The sequence below is a fragment of the Agelaius phoeniceus genome, chromosome 4, assembly GCF_051311805.1.
Source record: "Agelaius phoeniceus isolate bAgePho1 chromosome 4, bAgePho1.hap1, whole genome shotgun sequence".
In the NCBI taxonomy this organism is placed as follows: Eukaryota; Metazoa; Chordata; class Aves; order Passeriformes; family Icteridae; genus Agelaius; species Agelaius phoeniceus.
In genome coordinates this window covers 424,589-442,636 of record NC_135268.1, presented here as the reverse complement: position 1 = coordinate 442,636, position 18,048 = coordinate 424,589, and the positions used below count along the sequence as shown (strand labels likewise).

At 39.8% G+C, this 18,048-nt stretch overlaps 1 protein-coding gene across 1 annotated transcript in view; it reads left to right on the top strand.

Moving 5' to 3' along the window:
* Positions 1-16,803, top strand: part of NAA15 (N-alpha-acetyltransferase 15, NatA auxiliary subunit) — a 36,928-nt gene extending 20,125 nt beyond the window's left edge. The window contains exons 7-20 of the mRNA XM_077176662.1: positions 181-300; positions 958-1,053; positions 1,187-1,293; positions 1,707-1,779; positions 2,487-2,656; positions 3,185-3,337; positions 5,352-5,480; positions 7,886-8,099; positions 8,877-9,070; positions 11,180-11,288; positions 11,651-11,749; positions 12,451-12,594; positions 13,040-13,137; positions 15,345-16,803. Coding sequence (XP_077032777.1) covers positions 181-300; positions 958-1,053; positions 1,187-1,293; positions 1,707-1,779; positions 2,487-2,656; positions 3,185-3,337; positions 5,352-5,480; positions 7,886-8,099; positions 8,877-9,070; positions 11,180-11,288; positions 11,651-11,749; positions 12,451-12,594; positions 13,040-13,137; positions 15,345-15,545 — 1,907 coding nt within the window. The 3' untranslated portion in view covers positions 15,546-16,803. The remainder of the gene's footprint in view (positions 1-180; positions 301-957; positions 1,054-1,186; positions 1,294-1,706; positions 1,780-2,486; positions 2,657-3,184; positions 3,338-5,351; positions 5,481-7,885; positions 8,100-8,876; positions 9,071-11,179; positions 11,289-11,650; positions 11,750-12,450; positions 12,595-13,039; positions 13,138-15,344) is intronic.
* Positions 16,804-18,048: the final 1,245 nt, after the last annotated feature.

The window sequence follows — 18,048 nt, the reverse complement described above, 5'->3', positions numbered from 1 at the left end:
ATTGTCCAAGTAAAGCCTATCTGTCAACTAGTTTGTAGTGCTCTATGTAGTGCTTATGTTTTCTATGAAATGAGACTGGATGGAGCTAAGGATTATCCAGCCTTTTAGTGTAGAGGGATAAATGTTACCCTGCTTTAGTACCTTGTTACCTGAATTTAAGCCATCCTGTGTTTCACACAGGAGAACTGCTGCTGCAGCTTGGCAGACTTGAAGAAGCAGTTGAAGTCTACAAGGGACTGCAAGAAAGAAATCCTGAAAACTGGGCTTATTACAAAGGCTTGGAAAAGGCACTTAAGCCAGGTAATGATTTGATATCTTGTAGTCAATAAGCTTGTTCTATATATTTAAAATTACTACGTGTATGAAAAGCTTGTATTGCTTTAAATATTAAAACTATTATTTTAAAGGTCCCCATTTAAATTTTGCTTTTTAGTCAGAGTGTGTACATACTGTCATAATGTTGGGGTTTCTTAAGAAAGACAGGAAATGTTTCTTGCATTGTTGTTACCCTGTCTTATCTAAAATCATAGAATCATAAAATTGCAATTCTCTTTGTGTGTGGTTGAAAGAATAGAATTATTTCTTAGATGACAGTTTTAATTTTGACTTTTTCCTTTACTGCTTCTGTTATCTTAATCTTGTGTTGTAGCTAATACACCTGACTGGCCTTCTTTGAAGGTTTTAGACAGCAATAAGGCAGGAGCTGTTTTTAAGATGAGAGATAAGCAGTTAGTGTTCTAGTGCTGGAAGAGGAATTAGCAGATACTGTGTACCTTGGAGTCATTCCATTCATTGCTTTTAATAAGAAGGAGGAAATTCTGTTCTTTAGGAAGCCATTATATTTATATTATAGTTGTTATATATTCTGATTCTTTTTTTAGTCAGTTATAAATCACTTTCCCCTTTTCCTTCTTGCCAGAGTGGAAGGGGAAAGTAAACTGTAACATTCTCTTCCAGCTAATATGATGGAGAGACTAAAGATCTATGAGGAGGCCTGGACTAAATACCCCAGGGGACTAGTTCCAAGGAGATTACCATTAAACTTTCTGTCTGGTAAGTGCATGTTCTGCTGAGCAGGTAGTGATCAACACTTGTGCTTCTTAGATTCTGATTGCAAGGTAGGAACAATTGCAATTGATGAGTAATGTCTGGTAAAACAAAATCAACAGGTCTTTTTCCTCTCAAGGTGAAAAGTTTAAGGAATGTCTGGACAAGTTCTTAAGGATGAATTTCAGCAAAGGTTGCCCACCAGTCTTCAATACTTTGAGGTCATTATATAAAGACAAAGAGAAGGTGAGTGTTCTAACCAGTTTTTATGTGTCCTGCCTCATAACTGTAGTGCATTGGAGAGATGAGGGAAACCATTGTTCTTCAGTGTTCTCCCCATGAGCACTGCTTTAGGCGACCTGATACAATGGAGAGAAAAAGAAGTACAAATGTGGGCATGCATGTGCCAAGTTGGTAAATGTAAAAAACTTAAGATTTAGTCATTTTAAGCTGTGTCAGTGTTCACCAAGAGAGGCCTGGTTTTAATTTGTTAAAAATAAAGTGAGATTGAGTACATTCTCCAATGTAATGTAATTCAGGATATTGCACAGTTTTCTTAGCAGAATAACTAGTTTGGGTCACACCAAGTAGCTCAAGTGGAAATAAAATCCTATCTGGCCTACAGATTGTTTTTTCTGTGTCTCATCTTGTCTGTGTAGGTGGCCATCATAGAAGAGCTGGTGATAGGTTATGAGACCTCTCTAAGAAGCTGCAGGTTATTTAACCCAAATGGTGAGTGCTGAGACTCTTGGGCTTCATGGAAGCAGTGCCTGCTTAGAAGTGCTGTGTGTCTGTTCAGAGTTGGGGAAATGGGGAGGGAAGAAACGAAGGTGATGGGTGGTTTGTGTGTTTCCCCTAATGCAGAACTGAACCTCAGCTGTCAAATAGAAAGTCTGTAGTCAAAATACAGTCACTTGCTCTAAGTTTTTTTTCCTGGATCCATGAATTTAGTCATGTCTTTGCAGTTTTGAGTTCAAGTATGCTATTTTCAAGATTGGAGTTTATCACTGTTCAGAAAACTGAAGTTTGATGGCTGTGTCAAATCTGTAACTACAGAAATGCCAAACAAAAGGCAATATACTGGTAGTACAATCTTCAAGGAAAAGTGGAGTTTTGGAGCTTGTGTTGGGGACTGGGTTTTGTGTTCTTGGAGGTTTTGCATATCTGACTGCCCTAAGCAAATGGTTGGAACAGAGTGCATCTGCTTTTGACCCAGCAACTCCCTTTTCCTTAAAACCACAGAAGGAGAAGGACGTGCCTGGGTCTTGGATGGACTTAAAGCTCGTGTACGTACCCAGAGCCAGTAGTTGGAAAGCTCTGCTAGGTGTGATAGAGAGACAGAATTAATTTCAGTGGCTGTGCTTAGAGCATTTTGCTCCTGGTATGTTGTTCTAGTAATTAAGTGAACCAACAACCCCTCTCCATTTTGCTCCTGGCAGATGATGGTAAAGAAGAACCTCCAACCACTTTACTCTGGGTCCAGTATTACTTGGCTCAGCACTATGATAAAATTGGACTGCCATCCCTGGCTCTAGAATATATAAATGCTGCTATAGAAAGTACTCCCACTTTGATAGAACTCTTCCTTGTGAAGGCAAAAATCTATAAGGTAAGTTTGGCTTTATTCTTAGTGACCAAAGGTTATTTGTTTGTTAGGAACTCTAGTGAGTTTCTAGGTAAGGGTATTGTTAAGCTATTTGAGTGGCGTTTTCTGCTGCATATGAAAAAGCCACTCTGTAGGTTTCTAACTCAGTAAAGAAGAAATGTGAATTCTTAGTTTAAAAATCACACTGATAAATTAAATTGGGTCTTTCATTTGTTCTTACCCCCTGTTTTTGTAGCTGCTTAAAACAATTTCTCAGGCTGCACTATGATACTGTATCAGAATGGGATTATCCAGACTGGTTCTTTAAGCATTTTCAGGACAAACATTCAGTGCTAAAAGACCAGTAATTCCATAATGAGGAAAGGTATTTAATTGCTTTGGTTTTTTTTTCCTTCAAGGTCTCTTGCTTTTGAAGTAAGCTATTTATTTTTTTAAGAGTCTAAAGAAAAACCTATTTATATCAAGCAGTGAGTAGATAAAACATTTGTGTTTTACAATTACTCGATCCAACTTAAATTTCTATCTTTATAGCATGCTGGAAATATTAAAGAAGCTGCAAGGTGGATGGATGAAGCTCAGGCTTTGGACACAGCAGACAGATTTATCAACTCCAAATGTGCAAAATATATGTTGAAAGCAAACTCCATTAAAGAAGCCGAAGAAATGTGTTCTAAGTTTACACGGGTTAGTTGCACTTTACTAGAAGTCTTTGGAATAATGTGGGCCTAATCTCTTGTGGAATAACTTTTTTTTTTAAACTTTGCAGTCAGCTTCACTATCATATTTAAATTCTGTTTTCAGAGCAGCTATGGTTGCTTGCTTCAGTTATAGTAGTCCATAGCAGGGTTTGAATTAATCTTGGATAAGCACAATGCCACAGGAATAAGTGAAAACTCTATAGAGCTTGGGTTTGGTTATTTTGGCTAGGTAGGGAAAATACAGCATGCCTGTTTTAGAGAAAACATCTGAGAAAGTAATTTTTGCACCATCATCTTTGGGTTTAATGTTGGTTCTGTAGGATACTTGAAAGACCTGGTCAAGCTGTCCATGACTTTTTTTCTAATGGCAGTAAGTTAGAGATTTCAGATGTCTCTTGGAACATGATTTTTGTGTGGCTAACAGTTGAGAGCCTTTGTGAGGTGTGAACAACATTTCATCCCCAAGTCTGTGTTTATCAGTGATGAAGGAAAGCTGCATGTTACACCTCTTTTCTTTTATTTTGCCATTTTCTTACCCATGGCCAGTTACCTGGAGTTGAAATGTTGTGTTATGGGAATTGCATGATTGCATGTGTCACTTTCTGTCCCTGCTGTAGCCCCATTTTGATAGGTTTGATGGTCACACATGGTTACTTTTTGTAATGTACTACTTTGGTACTATCCTTTCATAACTGCAAGCCAGAACAGCTCAGAGAAGTCTCTCCAGACTATTTGTCCAATTACAGTTTGGGAATGCTGGCAGTGTCATTTGTGTGTTGTCTGTGGGAGACAGGCAGCAAGCCTTTGGGATCTACCTGCAGAAGTAAAGCCTTGTCTGTTTGTTTGTCCCATTTTCTCCTCTCTTAAAGAGCAGGAGAAACCTAGAATGTCAGGTAGGTTGAATGGAGAGAAGGGGGAATGGTGTTTATAAAGGAAGCCTGAAGGACCTTGTGAAATGAAGGCTGTGTGCAGGCAGGCATGAGGGGAGAGTGAGTTCTGTTTTATGTATGCTCAGTAGCTCTGTGTGGGAGTTGTGATGCAGACCCACTATGAATTTAGGTTAATTTGACCTCCCTCAATGCCTTAAGCAGCTCTAAGATGATGTTAAAAGGAAGCATGCCAGTTACCCAAAACTGAACTTGAAAAATACTTTAAAATTTTGATCAACTTGCTCTTTACATTCTTATTTATTTCTATTTGATCTTATGTCTAGTGTCAAATATAGGCTTCCTAATTAAAAACCCCAATAATTAGAGGAGTCCTAGGTTAAGCATAATGAAAATAGAACTGATGCTTTTCCTCGTTTTCAGTTGCCTAAGTCAGGCTGTTTTGAGCACTGCCTTTCTCTGTCATTGCCAAGTTCTGTGGATCTGTGCAAGTATATATCAGATTTGGAAGACAACTGTAATCCCATTTTTTGAACCAGAAGGTGTCAAACTGAAGTGTGTTCCTTTTGCCTTGCCTTACTCTCTAGTACTGACTGCATTGGAAATAATCATCTACTACTGCTCTGAGGATGCTTAGCTCAATCAGCAGTTCTCTGAGAGATGCACATGGCAGTGTTAGTTGAGGGGGGTAAAAAATCCTGCAGCATTTCTTGCAGGTGTCAGTGTCTTGTTGTGGGCTGGAACCTTTCTTTTGTTGTTTTTTCCTTGTTGCCATGTGTTCCTTACATGCACACAGTATTAAAAACACTGAATGAAGGGCTCTCCTAACCTAAAGATTAGCAGCTGTCACAGTGAAGTGGTCACTGCCTGGCTCTTCCTTGTGTCTTTGTGACTCTTCCAGTGGGTGTAACCAAGATTTTTATATTTGTATTTTATATTAATCAACAAAGCTAGTCAGTTTTAACTGTGGCATTTTCCACTTTCAAGACTCCAGTTCTAAGATTGAGCATTCATTTTCTTGAACTGTGCTTTTAATTAGGACAAGATAAAAGAAGTAGCAGCTGATGACTCCAATGAGATTTATTTTTTGTATAATGCTGTTTTTGTTTTTAGGAAGGAACCTCGGCAGTAGAGAACCTTAATGAAATGCAGTGCATGTGGTTTCAGACAGAATGTGCACAAGCCTACAAAGCAATGAACAAATTTGGAGAAGCACTTAAGAAATGCCATGAAATTGAGAGAGTACGTATTCAGCTCAATGGCTTACATTGGAAATCATTGGTTTGAGTTTACCGTGCTGATGTGTCACTTTTCTGAGCAGTAAGGGTGCATTTCATGGTGGATACTGGCAAGCTGATATAGTTGCATTTCCTCCTAAAAGTGCCATTGTAAACTGTGTTTTATGAAAAGATTTTACAAAGTTACTTAAAGATCCAGATGAGAGGAGAGAACTGTCAAAAATAATCTCAGTTCTGGCAGTGTACATAAGAAATGGGTATTTTGATACAAATGAAGAGTATGTGCACTTGAAGTCCAAAAATAAGTGGATGAGCTGACAAGCCCATCCTTGAGTAAAGGACAGATATCAGTTACTATTGAGGCACTGTCTTAGAGGTACACAATAAATGTTTAAAATATTACCAAAAATATTAACTATCTTCTCCTTTTAAAAAAAGCTACAGTTTAAAAGAAGCTATTGCCAAGTAGCAATGGCTTCTTCTTGAAGTTAAAATTTTATTTCAAAGGGGGAACACTTGCACATTAAATGTAGATATCCATAGTGAGGTAAACAACAAAATTTGGATGCACAACTTTAAAAAGAAGCAGGTATGAATTAGGGGGAGTTTTTTTGAGCACATTAAAGTCTAGAGGAAAGACCAGACAGCTGAGGGTGTAAAAGAAGTGCTGAAAGAGCAGAACTTGGTAGGAAGCTGTGCCTCTTTGCACATGGAGAGGCATTAGGGGATTTCAGCACTGCTGCTCTTGTGCAGGGAGGCCTCAGCTCTGGAATATTCTGATTTGAAGAAAGTGTTGTAAAATTTCCCAAGTAACCTGGTCTGGTGAAAGGTGTCCCTGCCCATGGCAGAGGATTGGAAACAGATGACCTTGAAGGTCCCTTCCAATCCACACCGGTTTGTGATTTACCGGGATTGTGTTTTGTTTGCACAAATCCTTTAAATCAATTAGTGAAAGATTTTATTGTATGAGAAACTATTGGTCCTACAAATTGTCTTAGGCACCAGAAGAGGTCAGCAGATGAAGTGATAACTTAAGCCACCACCACAAAGAGTATTTCTAAGCATTGAAGTCACTGTGTTTAATTTATTTATTGGATGAATTGAAGGTGTAGCAAAGTTCAACAATAAGATAAGCAAATGGGTTAAATTCAGAAACCATCAACAAAGCTTTTGTAAGAAAAAGCAGTGCCTTCTAGATCTTTTAGAGGGGCCAGTTATGCAAAGGGGGCAGTCTGGTTGATGAAATGTGTTCTGGTTTTCAGAAGCACTTTTTATCTGATACTTGAGCACCGTAAAGGATCTAAACTGTCTCAGGAAAAGTGGGGAAGCTGATCTCATGGATGTAATAGCTGATTGATGGCTGGGGAAACAGAGTGGGAGCAAATAATCAGCTTTTGCAAGAAAAGGAGTTTATCGTGGAGATTACGAAGGCATCTCTATAGAGTCTACATTATTTCATCAATGCATGATCACAGGAACAGACTGAAAGCTGCAAGGACAACACCTGCTCTGTCTCAGTACTAAATGATTAAGCAGCCCATGAAATACCATCTTTACAGTGTAGTCAGTGACAAATTCTCTGCTATGCATAAGTAGTAAAAGGTCCTACAATATTGCTGCTCAGGAATCTTAAAAACTATTAAAGATGATGCTGCAGAACCTTCTGTGCAGGTGTGGAGCAGCAGTCCAAAGGACACGTGGGGAATTAAAACTCGAAGTAGTGCTTTCCTTCCATTATGTACATCTGTCACAGGGTTCACATCTGAGTGTCACATCTCAAACATGTGCCAGTACATCACCAGCTGGGCTAACTTCCAAAGGAGGAGACCACAACTAGCTTGTTGGGCTTACTCTTCTATCCTGAGCTTTGGCAAACAAAGCTGAGTTTAGGCTAAAGTTACATCAGATCCTAAATACTTGGAGAAGTTCAAGAGGGGAATGACTTTTTTACTGCCTCTTAAACAAAGACAAAGGGACATCAGATGGTGTGGAAAGCAGAGCTTGAACAAAAGAAAGCACTTTCTCATATCTGATTAAGAGTGAGATTCAATTTGCCATAGATTAGTAGAAATCAGAATTAATCTTTTTGAATAAAAACAATAGAGCAGTTCATAGAAGAAAAACTCCTCGAATGATGTTTAAGTGCAACAACTTCAAGACATCTGTTAAACTGGAGATTCTCTGAGGTACTTACTTGTGAGATCCTGAAATTGATGTATTTTCGTTCTGGGCTAGGATGCCTTCCATTGTTTTCACTGTGACTTTATTGCTGGAGGGTTTTGCTAATGTTTGTAATAGTTAGGTTCTATTTGTCAAACAGTAGGCTGTTATTGAATTATTATTTTGAGAGTCCAGGTTGGTATCTGGTGGTTAATACTTGCTAACTGATGTTCTGTTACCCTGTGACAGCATTTTGTAGAGATCACGGATGACCAGTTTGACTTCCACACGTACTGTATGAGGAAGATCACCCTTAGGTCTTACGTGGATTTGTTAAAACTAGAGGATGTGCTTCGACAGCATCCCTTCTACTTCAAGGCAGCACGCATCGCCATAGAGATCTACCTGAAACTGCATGATAATCCCCTGACAGATGAAAATAAAGAGCATGAGGCTGATACAGGTATGCAGCCCTCAGCATTCATGCATCACACTGCAGGTTCACTAATTACTGGGGACTTGAGGTAGGTCTGTGATAGCAAAAAACAGAGTTTTGCACAACTCAAAGTAGGCAAATGGCAGCTTGGACTGCATGGTCAAGTACATGTTCTGCTGGAAATTAAACTAATGCATGCTTTTATGGTGGTTATTACAAAACAATGATGGGTTTGTAGTGAGAGTTGCAATTCTTAAGTAAAAATATTGGTATGAATTCTTGTGTTGGTTGGTCCATGGAATAGGAGATGGAAGCAGATGTGCTTGGTACCAACTTTTCTAAGCATTTTATCAGTGTGCAGAAATTTCACTTGGTAGCAACTTAAATTTTACCATCTCTTGCTTCTGATGTAAAAATCATGTTTAAATCATCTATTTTTTCCCCTCACATTTCTGATTTGAGAGCAGCTTAAGCAGTTATGGCTTGGGGCATCTCAAATGGTACAAATAGAGGATCCTTCATGAGAGAATCCTTTGAGAGGAATTTGTCAAGTTTTAGTACTTTTCATCTCATTATACTGTTATTTTAGTTTCTGTCCCTTGATTCCACTTAGGAATTTGAGGATTATGAAGCATCAGTATAGACTACAAAACAATTTATCCATAGTAAATAAGCTTTTACAAAGGTAATGAGAGCACTGCTTGTCAGTAGATACCGCTTAAAAAAGGCGGTGCTGTCTGACATCTGTGTGATGCTGTTAATTATGAGACATCAGTGTTGCGTGTGTCCTTTGTGTGTGTACAGCAAATATGTCTGACAAGGAGCTAAAGAAGCTACGAAATAAGCAGAGAAGGGCCCAGAAGAAAGCACAACTGGAGGAGGAGAAGAAAAATGCTGAGAAGGAGAAACAACAGAGGAATCAGAAAAAGAAGAAAGATGATGATGATGAAGAAATTGGAGGACCGAAAGAGGAACTGATCCCTGAGAAACTGGCAAAGGTGCTTACCAATGTAATAATAAAGGCTTAGAAATTTCTAGAAAAGTTGCAGTAAGCACACGTAAGACTTCAAAGCCATTCAAATAACTTGTACATTTTTTTTGGATGGCATCTCTTCACAGGCAGTGTTTAAAAAATAATTCGTTTCTAGGGCTAGTTGGTTAGATACAGTGTCAGTAGTGTGGAAATCACAGTTTTTGTGCCTAGTTCTCAAAGGCAGTAATAGAAGTCATAAACATTTGCTACATGTGGAATTATCTCCACATGTCTGCTGCACTACCCTGTTGATTGTACCCTATTTCTAGCTGGTGGTGTGCAAGTCTTTCTGTCCTGTATGGAAGGTGACTATTATTCATTCTTTCATGCCCCCTGATGTTCTTGTTTGTTTTATTTCTTTATTCTGTTCACATAGTCAGTCTGTCCAAGAGGAGACACTGAAGCACTGAATGCTTTAACGAGATTTGTTTGCACATGGTTTGAATGGGGGGAAAAGGAATCAAGAAGCTGCAGTAGTAAATAGTAGACTAGACTGAGATGGATTTAGAGATCTGGATTAAGAGCTATAGAGAGATGTAAAAGGGAGGTGACTCAGAAGACTCTTCCTTTAGCAGAAGTTATACCTGTAAGGAGCAGGAAAACACTCAAAAATGTAAGGGAAAGATAAGGAAATTATAGAGACTGGAAAAATAATTTATAGCAATAGTAGTATAGATTGCAAGTCTTAATAGATCCAGTATTCTGGATCTATATTCATACTTTTCACACTGCAGTGAGTTGTGTTTGCTCTTGAAGGGATATTTGCAAGTTGAGCCAGTGAACTTCACTCTGTAGCCAAGAAACAAGTGACTTGAACTTGACTAGTTATTAAGAATATTGCTGGTATTTCCATTGTGTAGTTCACTGGCTGCAAGAAGCAGAACTAACTGCAATGCTAACCAAGATGGAAATGCAGCAGCATTTATTGAAATGGAGTTCTGTAGTAGAGGGATGTCGTGGGGTACCCGTGAAAAATCTAGCCAGTCCCCAAGATTGTAAGGAACAGCTGCAGCTGTATAATGCATTTCCTTGGCAAATCATAATATAATTCCAAATTCAATACCACAATCATGACATATATAGAGGTTTCCAAATGCAGCTGGTGCCCCAAGACCATTTTTCACAGTTAGGCACTTGGAAATAGTTGTCCTGAAACAGCTGCCCCTAGACTTATTTGGATATGTATCTTCAGTACTGAAGGCATGGCTTTGAAATGGGGTTTTAGAGGTTCCAAATAGTTGATGTGCACACTGTGTATGTAAAATCAGCAGCACACGGAAGTGATGTGAGTGTTTTAAAGATGCTGTAGTTAGATTTAGCCAGAAGGTGTCTATTGCAATCTTCAACTCAAGTTATTTGCAACTAAGTGTATCACTTCAACATTGCTGAATTGGTATTGGCACACAACAACATTTGTATTTGCTTCTTAGAGAGTAGTTTCTGTTGATAAAAAAAATTAAGTACAGCAGACAGTTCTTGTTTGAGTAATGCCAAACCTCTGTGTGCAAGATACTTGTCTGTAAAGAACCTGCACAGAATTAATTTCTGTGAAAGCTGTCCATTTGCTGGATTACACTAGCTAAGATCAGGAGACCTTTTTCAATATCCAATTACTTCCAGCTTGCTGTTGGTGTTTTGGCTGGGACTGTCACTGTGATCTGGCAGCTTGTAGGAGCCTGTCTGAAGCTCACGTGAGCAGAATGCCCTGGGTGTTTGTCAGTCATTTCCCTCAGGCCCAGGTACGCAGGTGGGTGTGGGCAGCCACAGTGCCCTTTCCGGGGCAGGTCCAGCTCCAGGTGTGTTCATGCTGGTGTATGACAGAAGGAAAAGAATTGGATCTCTCTAGCAGAACGTGGCTTGTAGCCATCACAAAACAAATACTTCGGACTTGTTAGTCTGTGTCTAGACATTGAGTGAAGGTTGCAGAATTTGTAACAGAAGAGGTTCTAAGCATCTTCTGCACTGCCTCAGGAGAGTAACTCTCTGATGTGACTCAGCAATAGCTGGTTTTTGTTGTTGTAGTCACTAGGTTTCAACTTTGACTTGGTTGTGTGTCACTCCCTTGCATCTGTAGGTTGAAGCACCTTTGGAAGAAGCCATTAAATTTTTAACACCCTTGAAGAATTTAGTGAAGAACAAAATAGAGACTCATCTTTTTGCCTTTGAGATATATTTTCGGAAAGGTAAGTGAGAACACTTAATGAAAGCAAGCAGTTTGTGAATTGTAAAGGTGTATATTGGAACTTAAGCAGCAATTACTGATCAAGTGTGAGGAGCCTATCCCTGTCACGGCACAGAACTTCTCACTGGGCCAACACTCCAGCAATGAGCAGTATGTGCAAACCAAAGCTGGAACATTTGGTGATTATGCACTTAATTCACTGGTTAAATAGATGCATGTTATTAAAAATGGCTTTTGCCACAAACTCAGCTGTAAATTCTTCTGATCATTCTAATTCAAACACTAAATACTCCTGTAACACAATGCAGTGATTTCCTGCCACAGGTTTTTGAGCACTTGTCCACACTTGGTTTTTCTTTCCAGAGAAGTTCCTTCTGATGCTGCAGTCTGTGAAGAGAGCCTTTGCTATTGATTCCAGTCATCCTTGGCTCCACGAGTGTATGATTCATCTCTTCAGCAGTGGTATGTGTCTGTTGGGTAGGACTCCTTCTGTGCACACTGCCAGGTGATGCCCCTAGACTTGCAGTCATTGATCTTTAGCACAATCAATTCCAAATATTTGAAGCATGTATCAGAAAACTGATTCATGCTGAAATTAATTATGGTTATTATGGTTGCATCTGGATTTAGGAGTCATTCCAGTATTGTTAAGAGTTTTTAAGACTGTGAGCAGTATGTGAGGCCTGAAATAGAGAGGCAGTGAAGAAATGGGAATTGCAGAGTGAGGAGTGGGGCTTTTCTGCTGACAGCCTGTGTCAGCATGCATGGAGAGGGCTTAGAATTCTGTCCTTGCTGGTAAAAGTTGGGAGAATTCTCTCCCTTCCCCTGCCCCAGAGGTCACCCTTTCTGATGGGGGCTACAGAGTAGACTCATTTAAGAACAGACCTGTATGATATTAACCTCTGAGCCCAATAGGTTTTAATTAGTAAGGGGGAGAGTATATTAATGTAAAAAAGCTCTGACTTTTTCTAAGCATCACCTAAGTGCCACAGTTAAGCTTCTTCTAACCACATCCAGTATTATCTGATCAAATTTCATGCACCTTCCTTTGAGATACTTTACAATTATATTAATGATGTAAACATGAAAAATACTAAAATAAATACATAAATCATATTTTACTATTACTACCTGTGCTCACCTCAACTTCTTTTTTCCAACAGTATCTGAAAGTAAGGATCTGCCTGATGCTGTTAGAACAGTGTTAAACCAAGAAATGAATCGGCTTTTTGGAGCAACTAATCCAAAGAACTTCAATGAAGCTTTCCTTAAAAGGAACTATGACTCACTGCCACATAGGTTATCAGGTATTTTGCATTTTTCCTTGTTCTGCCTTTGTTGTACATGTTCTGTGCTTCTCTGGCACTGGTATCTCAGTACCAGCCCCAGTGATGTGGCAATCACTCCTTTCCTCTGGAGTGCCTTTCTTCTCTGGTTGTGTTTTACTGACAACATGATCGCCAGGTTGTCTGAGGTTTCCCTTAATTTTCTCTTTGTGCTGCTGGAGTGGAAATGTGGGGACCTCTGCCCCATTGTTTCTGATTTGTGCAGAATGTTTGTTTTAATGCTCTGTTTGGAGCTTCCCTTTGACCTGCTTAGGTACCAGGCTTTATGCTCCAAGTTGGTTCCATGTGGAACTACTGCTGGAGAGTTCAGTCCACCCCTCTTCCTCATGTCATCCCTGTTTTCTGTTTGTGTATAAGATGACTTTGGCCATCCACTGGGTGATGACTCTTCCTTTTCCTCCTGTAGCTGCCAAAATGATGTACTATTTAGATCCTTCCAGTCAGAAAAGGGCAGTGGAACTGGCAATGACCCTGGATGAATCCCTTATTAACAGAAATCTTCAGGTAAAGTATTTATAAATTGTAGACACCTTCTGTTTTATCTGTGGAAGCTTTAAGCGAAATTTGGAGGTAAGAGGAAGCTGAAATCATTACTGTGCCTTATCATAACACACAGAAAGGTTGAGTTGTGAAAGGAAGGGATGTCAGGTTCATCTGAACTGAAATATTTAATATCCTTTTTGCACATTTAAATTATTTACTTTTGTGCTAATAGGAAAATAGCAGCAGTGGAAGCCATATTATTGCTGCAGGTAATGGGGAAACGTATTAAACTTGAGAGCATTCACAGGGCAGAAGAAAAGGTGCTAGTTTGTCTGAGCCTTGGCTCCCACACAGGCAGCTGTTCACTAAAAGAGGAGGGGCACAGACTCTGGGAAGGCTTTCCATGGTCAGCTTCCTGCAAGCTGTGGGAATTACCACAGGTTCAATAAAAAGCTGCATATGCCCAGTTCTGCCCTAGCATGTAGTTACGTGAAAGGCTCACCAACGAGTCTTGGCTTCATTCTGGTGGTCATGGAATCATCTCCCTCTGACACTGCCTCCGTGCCCCTTCCCCATTCCCCCACCTTCATCTGGGAGGACTTCTCAGTTCTGACTTGCAATTTACAGTAGGCTGTGCACTCCATTTTTTAGATCTATTGCAAGTAAATTTGGTAAATGTTTGTTTTAAAATGATTCTTTTGTGGACAAAAAAATTGAGTTTTTCAAAAAACATCTCTTAGGAAATGTAGTGGCTTCAATAGAACTTTATTTGTGAAGAATTTTAAGTTATAGCAGAATTTTTGGACCAGACAGAGGTGGGGAGAAAGAGACAATAAAGGACAATTTGCCTTGGTTTGACTTGTTTTAGGATGGTAAAGATTCAGAACCGTTATCTATTCTAGCTGTTGTGGTCTGGGACACAAACTCATGTCTTTTATATTCTAAGTACATATTTAGCATTTTTCATCAACTTGTCTTGTTTGGGTGTTGGTTTTTGGGTGATTTGGTTTCTTTCTGTTTGAGTGGTCTCAAAGGGTTTAATCTAGATTATAAGTAGATTTAGAAAACAAAAATTAATTTGCCTTCTATTTGCTGGTTTTTGCCTGTGAGTGGAATTCTGGGAATTGGCCTGGGGAAGGATGAAGTGTAACCAATGAAGTGTATTGGTTGTTCTGGAGGTACAGAGTTGGTAAGACTAGAAGAAGCTTTTACCAACTCAGCAGTGCATAAATGCACTCCTGTACACTGAAAATGTTGACTTAAAGCATGTTTGATGCCAACATGAAGGAAGAGTTGGACTTCCACTGAACTTATAGATGAGAAATTAAAAGTGCCCTAAAAATGGAGGAGGATCTAAAGGAGTCTAGGTGTTTGTTGAAGGGCATTTTTGTGTGCAAAGAGATGAAATTTATTACATTTCATTGCATAAAGAGCAGGTGTCTCAGGGCACACTGCAGCTGTAAAACCAGGTATGTTTGACCTTTGGAGGATGCCAGTGTTACAAAGAGCAGATGTGAGGAAAAGGGGTCCTTGAGGAGGGCTCCATAACCCCTCAGCAGGAGGACAGAGCAGTTGATCCCAGGAGAAACCAAAACTGTACTCAATGTCAGAGGAGCAGGAGAAGACTGCCTGGCTCTGCTAATGCCTGCACACAGCCATGGGCAGCTGTGAAATGCTGCCAGGCTTTAGTGGACCTCACTAGGTTGGTTTCTCATGCTTGGAATGCAGGCTGAAAAAAATTACACAGGAAATGCCCTTTTCCTCTTCTAAATCGTGAACAAAAATTTGAAAAATGTGGTAATATCAGAGTCATTTGATGTGATTGAAAGGTATGTTATGTGTTGCTGAAATGGTCTGTGTGTCCCAAGAATGGTGGGGTTCTTGGTTGTCAGCAAGAATGCGTTTTTCTTAGGAAAAAGAAACAGGTGGCAAATGACTATTTCATTTTACAGTCAGTATTTCTAGCTGTGTTTGAGATCCCTTTTTCAAGTGCATTCTTTCAAATCAGACTGCATTGGTATTTCATGCTGTGTTTAGTTAGAATGTCATTGGATCTTGAAAGGTGTGTGGCCTTTGGAGCAGGTCTGTGTCAGAAATACTGTTTCCAATGTGTCTTGGGAAATTATTCTTACCTCAGACAGCACAGCTGCTGTGTGAAACCTGTGTTGTGCGTGTTCAGCTGAAGGTTTAAGAAACCCTAACCCTTGTTTATTTTTCTCTTCCATTAGACTTGTATGGAGGTATTAGAAGCTTTATGTGATGGTAGCCTTGGAGACTGTAAAGAAGCATCTGAAACTTACAGAGCAAATTGTCATAAGCTTTTCCCTTATGCTTTGGCTTTCATGCCCCCTGGATATGAAGAGGATATGAAGATCACAGTTAATGGAGATAGTTCTGCAGAACCTGAAGAACTGGCCAATGAAATATGAACAACTTGATTGCAAAAATATGACGTTGGACCATATCTGGTGTATAATATTTTTGTCACGCACCTGCTGAATTGTTCTAACTTACACAAAGAACAGAAGGAAAAAAAACCCCGTTGCCTTCAAATAGTTTTACTTTTTTTTTATCCTGCTGACAAAGTATATATATAAAATATCTAACATATTAGTGGTTATAGGTTGTTTGGTTTCTTAAAAATTAAAAGCTGCTAAAATTGAAAAAAAGGAAAAAATAAACAACCCTCTTCCTCACCTACCCACCCATGTTTTTAAACTAATTTATATGAGACCTGGAGGTGTAGAGCCCTCAGAGCAGGTGTGTGGCAGAAATATTAAATTTAAATTTGTCTTGTGAGATTACTGTTATCTCAGACAGCAAAACTGCTGTTTTAGCACTGGATTCTTTCACTGAGCACAAAGAGTTGATGGGGCTTTAGCATCTGACTGATTTTGATACGGGGGATGATTGTGTCCATAGGAAGTATGCAATGTGAATCAGACTATAGAGAGGAACCTGCGACGTGCTTGTTGCGTTGGGGTGCTTGGACATACGGCTGTCAACCGGAATTAAGAAACATAGTGTGTTCAACAAGCTTGTTGTGTCTCTGAAATTCACTGTACACCATCAGTTCGGTGTTCTTGCACCACAGTTTTTACCTGAAGGAACCAGTTCAAGTGGTCTCTCTTGGAATTGACCTTGGGGTGGGGAGGGGAGAATCAGCACTGCTGTTCTGGAGATGAACCTATCGGCGCAGGTTGGCCAAACTTTTTAAAACTGTAATGCAAGAACCAAATAAAATTATGCACTGTGATGTGGCACCAATTAGAAAGATCGCATGCATTTTTCACGTAGAGTGAAAACAAAATGAGAACATACTATGGCTTGAAGTTGCAAAGAGGAAAACTCCTGACTACCATTTTGACTGATCAAGAGACTAATAGATTAAAACCTCAGCAGGCCTTGTTCACGTTATGCAGAAAAAAAAAAAAAAGTGCTGCAGTTTAGATACCTCTGGAACTTTTCCACAGTGTCACAGGTTTGTAATACTTGAAGCCCTACATTTATAAGAATATATTTCTTGCTCAGTTGTTTCAGGCAAGCCCAAGACTTTGTAACTTTTAAGGGGCCCAAGATTTTTTTTTCAATAACAGACCAGCTTCTTATTCCTGCAGTTACAGATGTAATTTCCTTTGTCAAACATAAGGTACCAAATATAATGCAATAAAACGTTTTGAAAAACAACTGTGTGAATATTCAAACCAATCTATGTTGTACTCTGACAGTGAATGGGTTTGCTGGAGTGCAGCTCAGGGCTGGCTTACTGTGCTGTCCAGTCATGCTAACAGTGTCACTGCTGCTGATGGGTGGGCATTGAGTATCAAGTGCAAATGCGTTCTCTGTAAATACTGAATGTCTGGGAAGTCCTATAACAAAATGCTTTGCTACTCGGCTCTTGAGTTCCACCAGTGTTTCCAAGTCAAGCTTCAGTCTATAAGTCTACTGTGTTAATAATAGAGATAAGTACTCAAATGTTTTCTTTTGTAGGCTCATCATATAAAAGAGCAGAAATAAACTACAGCTTACAAAGTGAGTGCCTTCTTTGCTGCAGGAGTTGAGTTACAGACTATCTGTTTTGTGGATACACAGCCTTCCATGTACAGTTAGGAGATCCTGGAGGACTGACTGGGGTTTGTAGGTTGCTGACTGTCAGAACAACAGGCTTTTCTTTACTGTGTCTGCATCTCCCCTTCTGTTCATGGGTAGCCTGTCCTGGTGTGTGTTTGCAGTGTAGTTCCCATCACCAGTGTGGGTTGCTGTATTTGTGTATTTGCCTGCTGGGCTCTTGGGGACTAGAATACCTGCAGAGCCTACGAGTGACTCTGGTGTTGATGTCTGGATCTCAGTTGTTTCTGCAGCCTGAGGTACTTGGACTGCATCTCTTCTGCAACGCCTGGCGATGGTTCAGTCTTGCCTACACAAGCTGTGAGATTTTGGCCTTGCCTCTCGACTATTGCTGCCCATTTCTTGGCTGCTGATGCTTAAGCTGGAGGCAGATGAGTGCTCACTCGTAACAGATGGTGGATTGCATCAAGCAAATGCTTGTTTTTCCAGATACACTGGGGGTTTTGGGTGCTGCCTATCAATGGGATTACTTCTTTTACTTTTTCACTGCCTGTTTTTGCATTGAAATGGATGAACTAAAAGCTGGAAGTTACTCGTTGTCTTTAATTATGCAAATGGGGAACAGGATGCTTCAGTGGGCCTTCCAGAAGTCTTCCTCTACACATTTCTTTTGAGTTTCCCAAAGACACTTCACAGCCTTGCTGAAAGGCATCCACACTGCCTCAGAGATGGTGCTTTTGGATTAAAGAGGTTGCTCATCCCCTCCAGAAGACTGTGCGAGCCCAGGACAGAAAACTAAGCCAAGAGTTTGCCTGAAAATGGAGGTGCTTTAATTGGCAAAGACATTGTTATTCCTTCATCTCC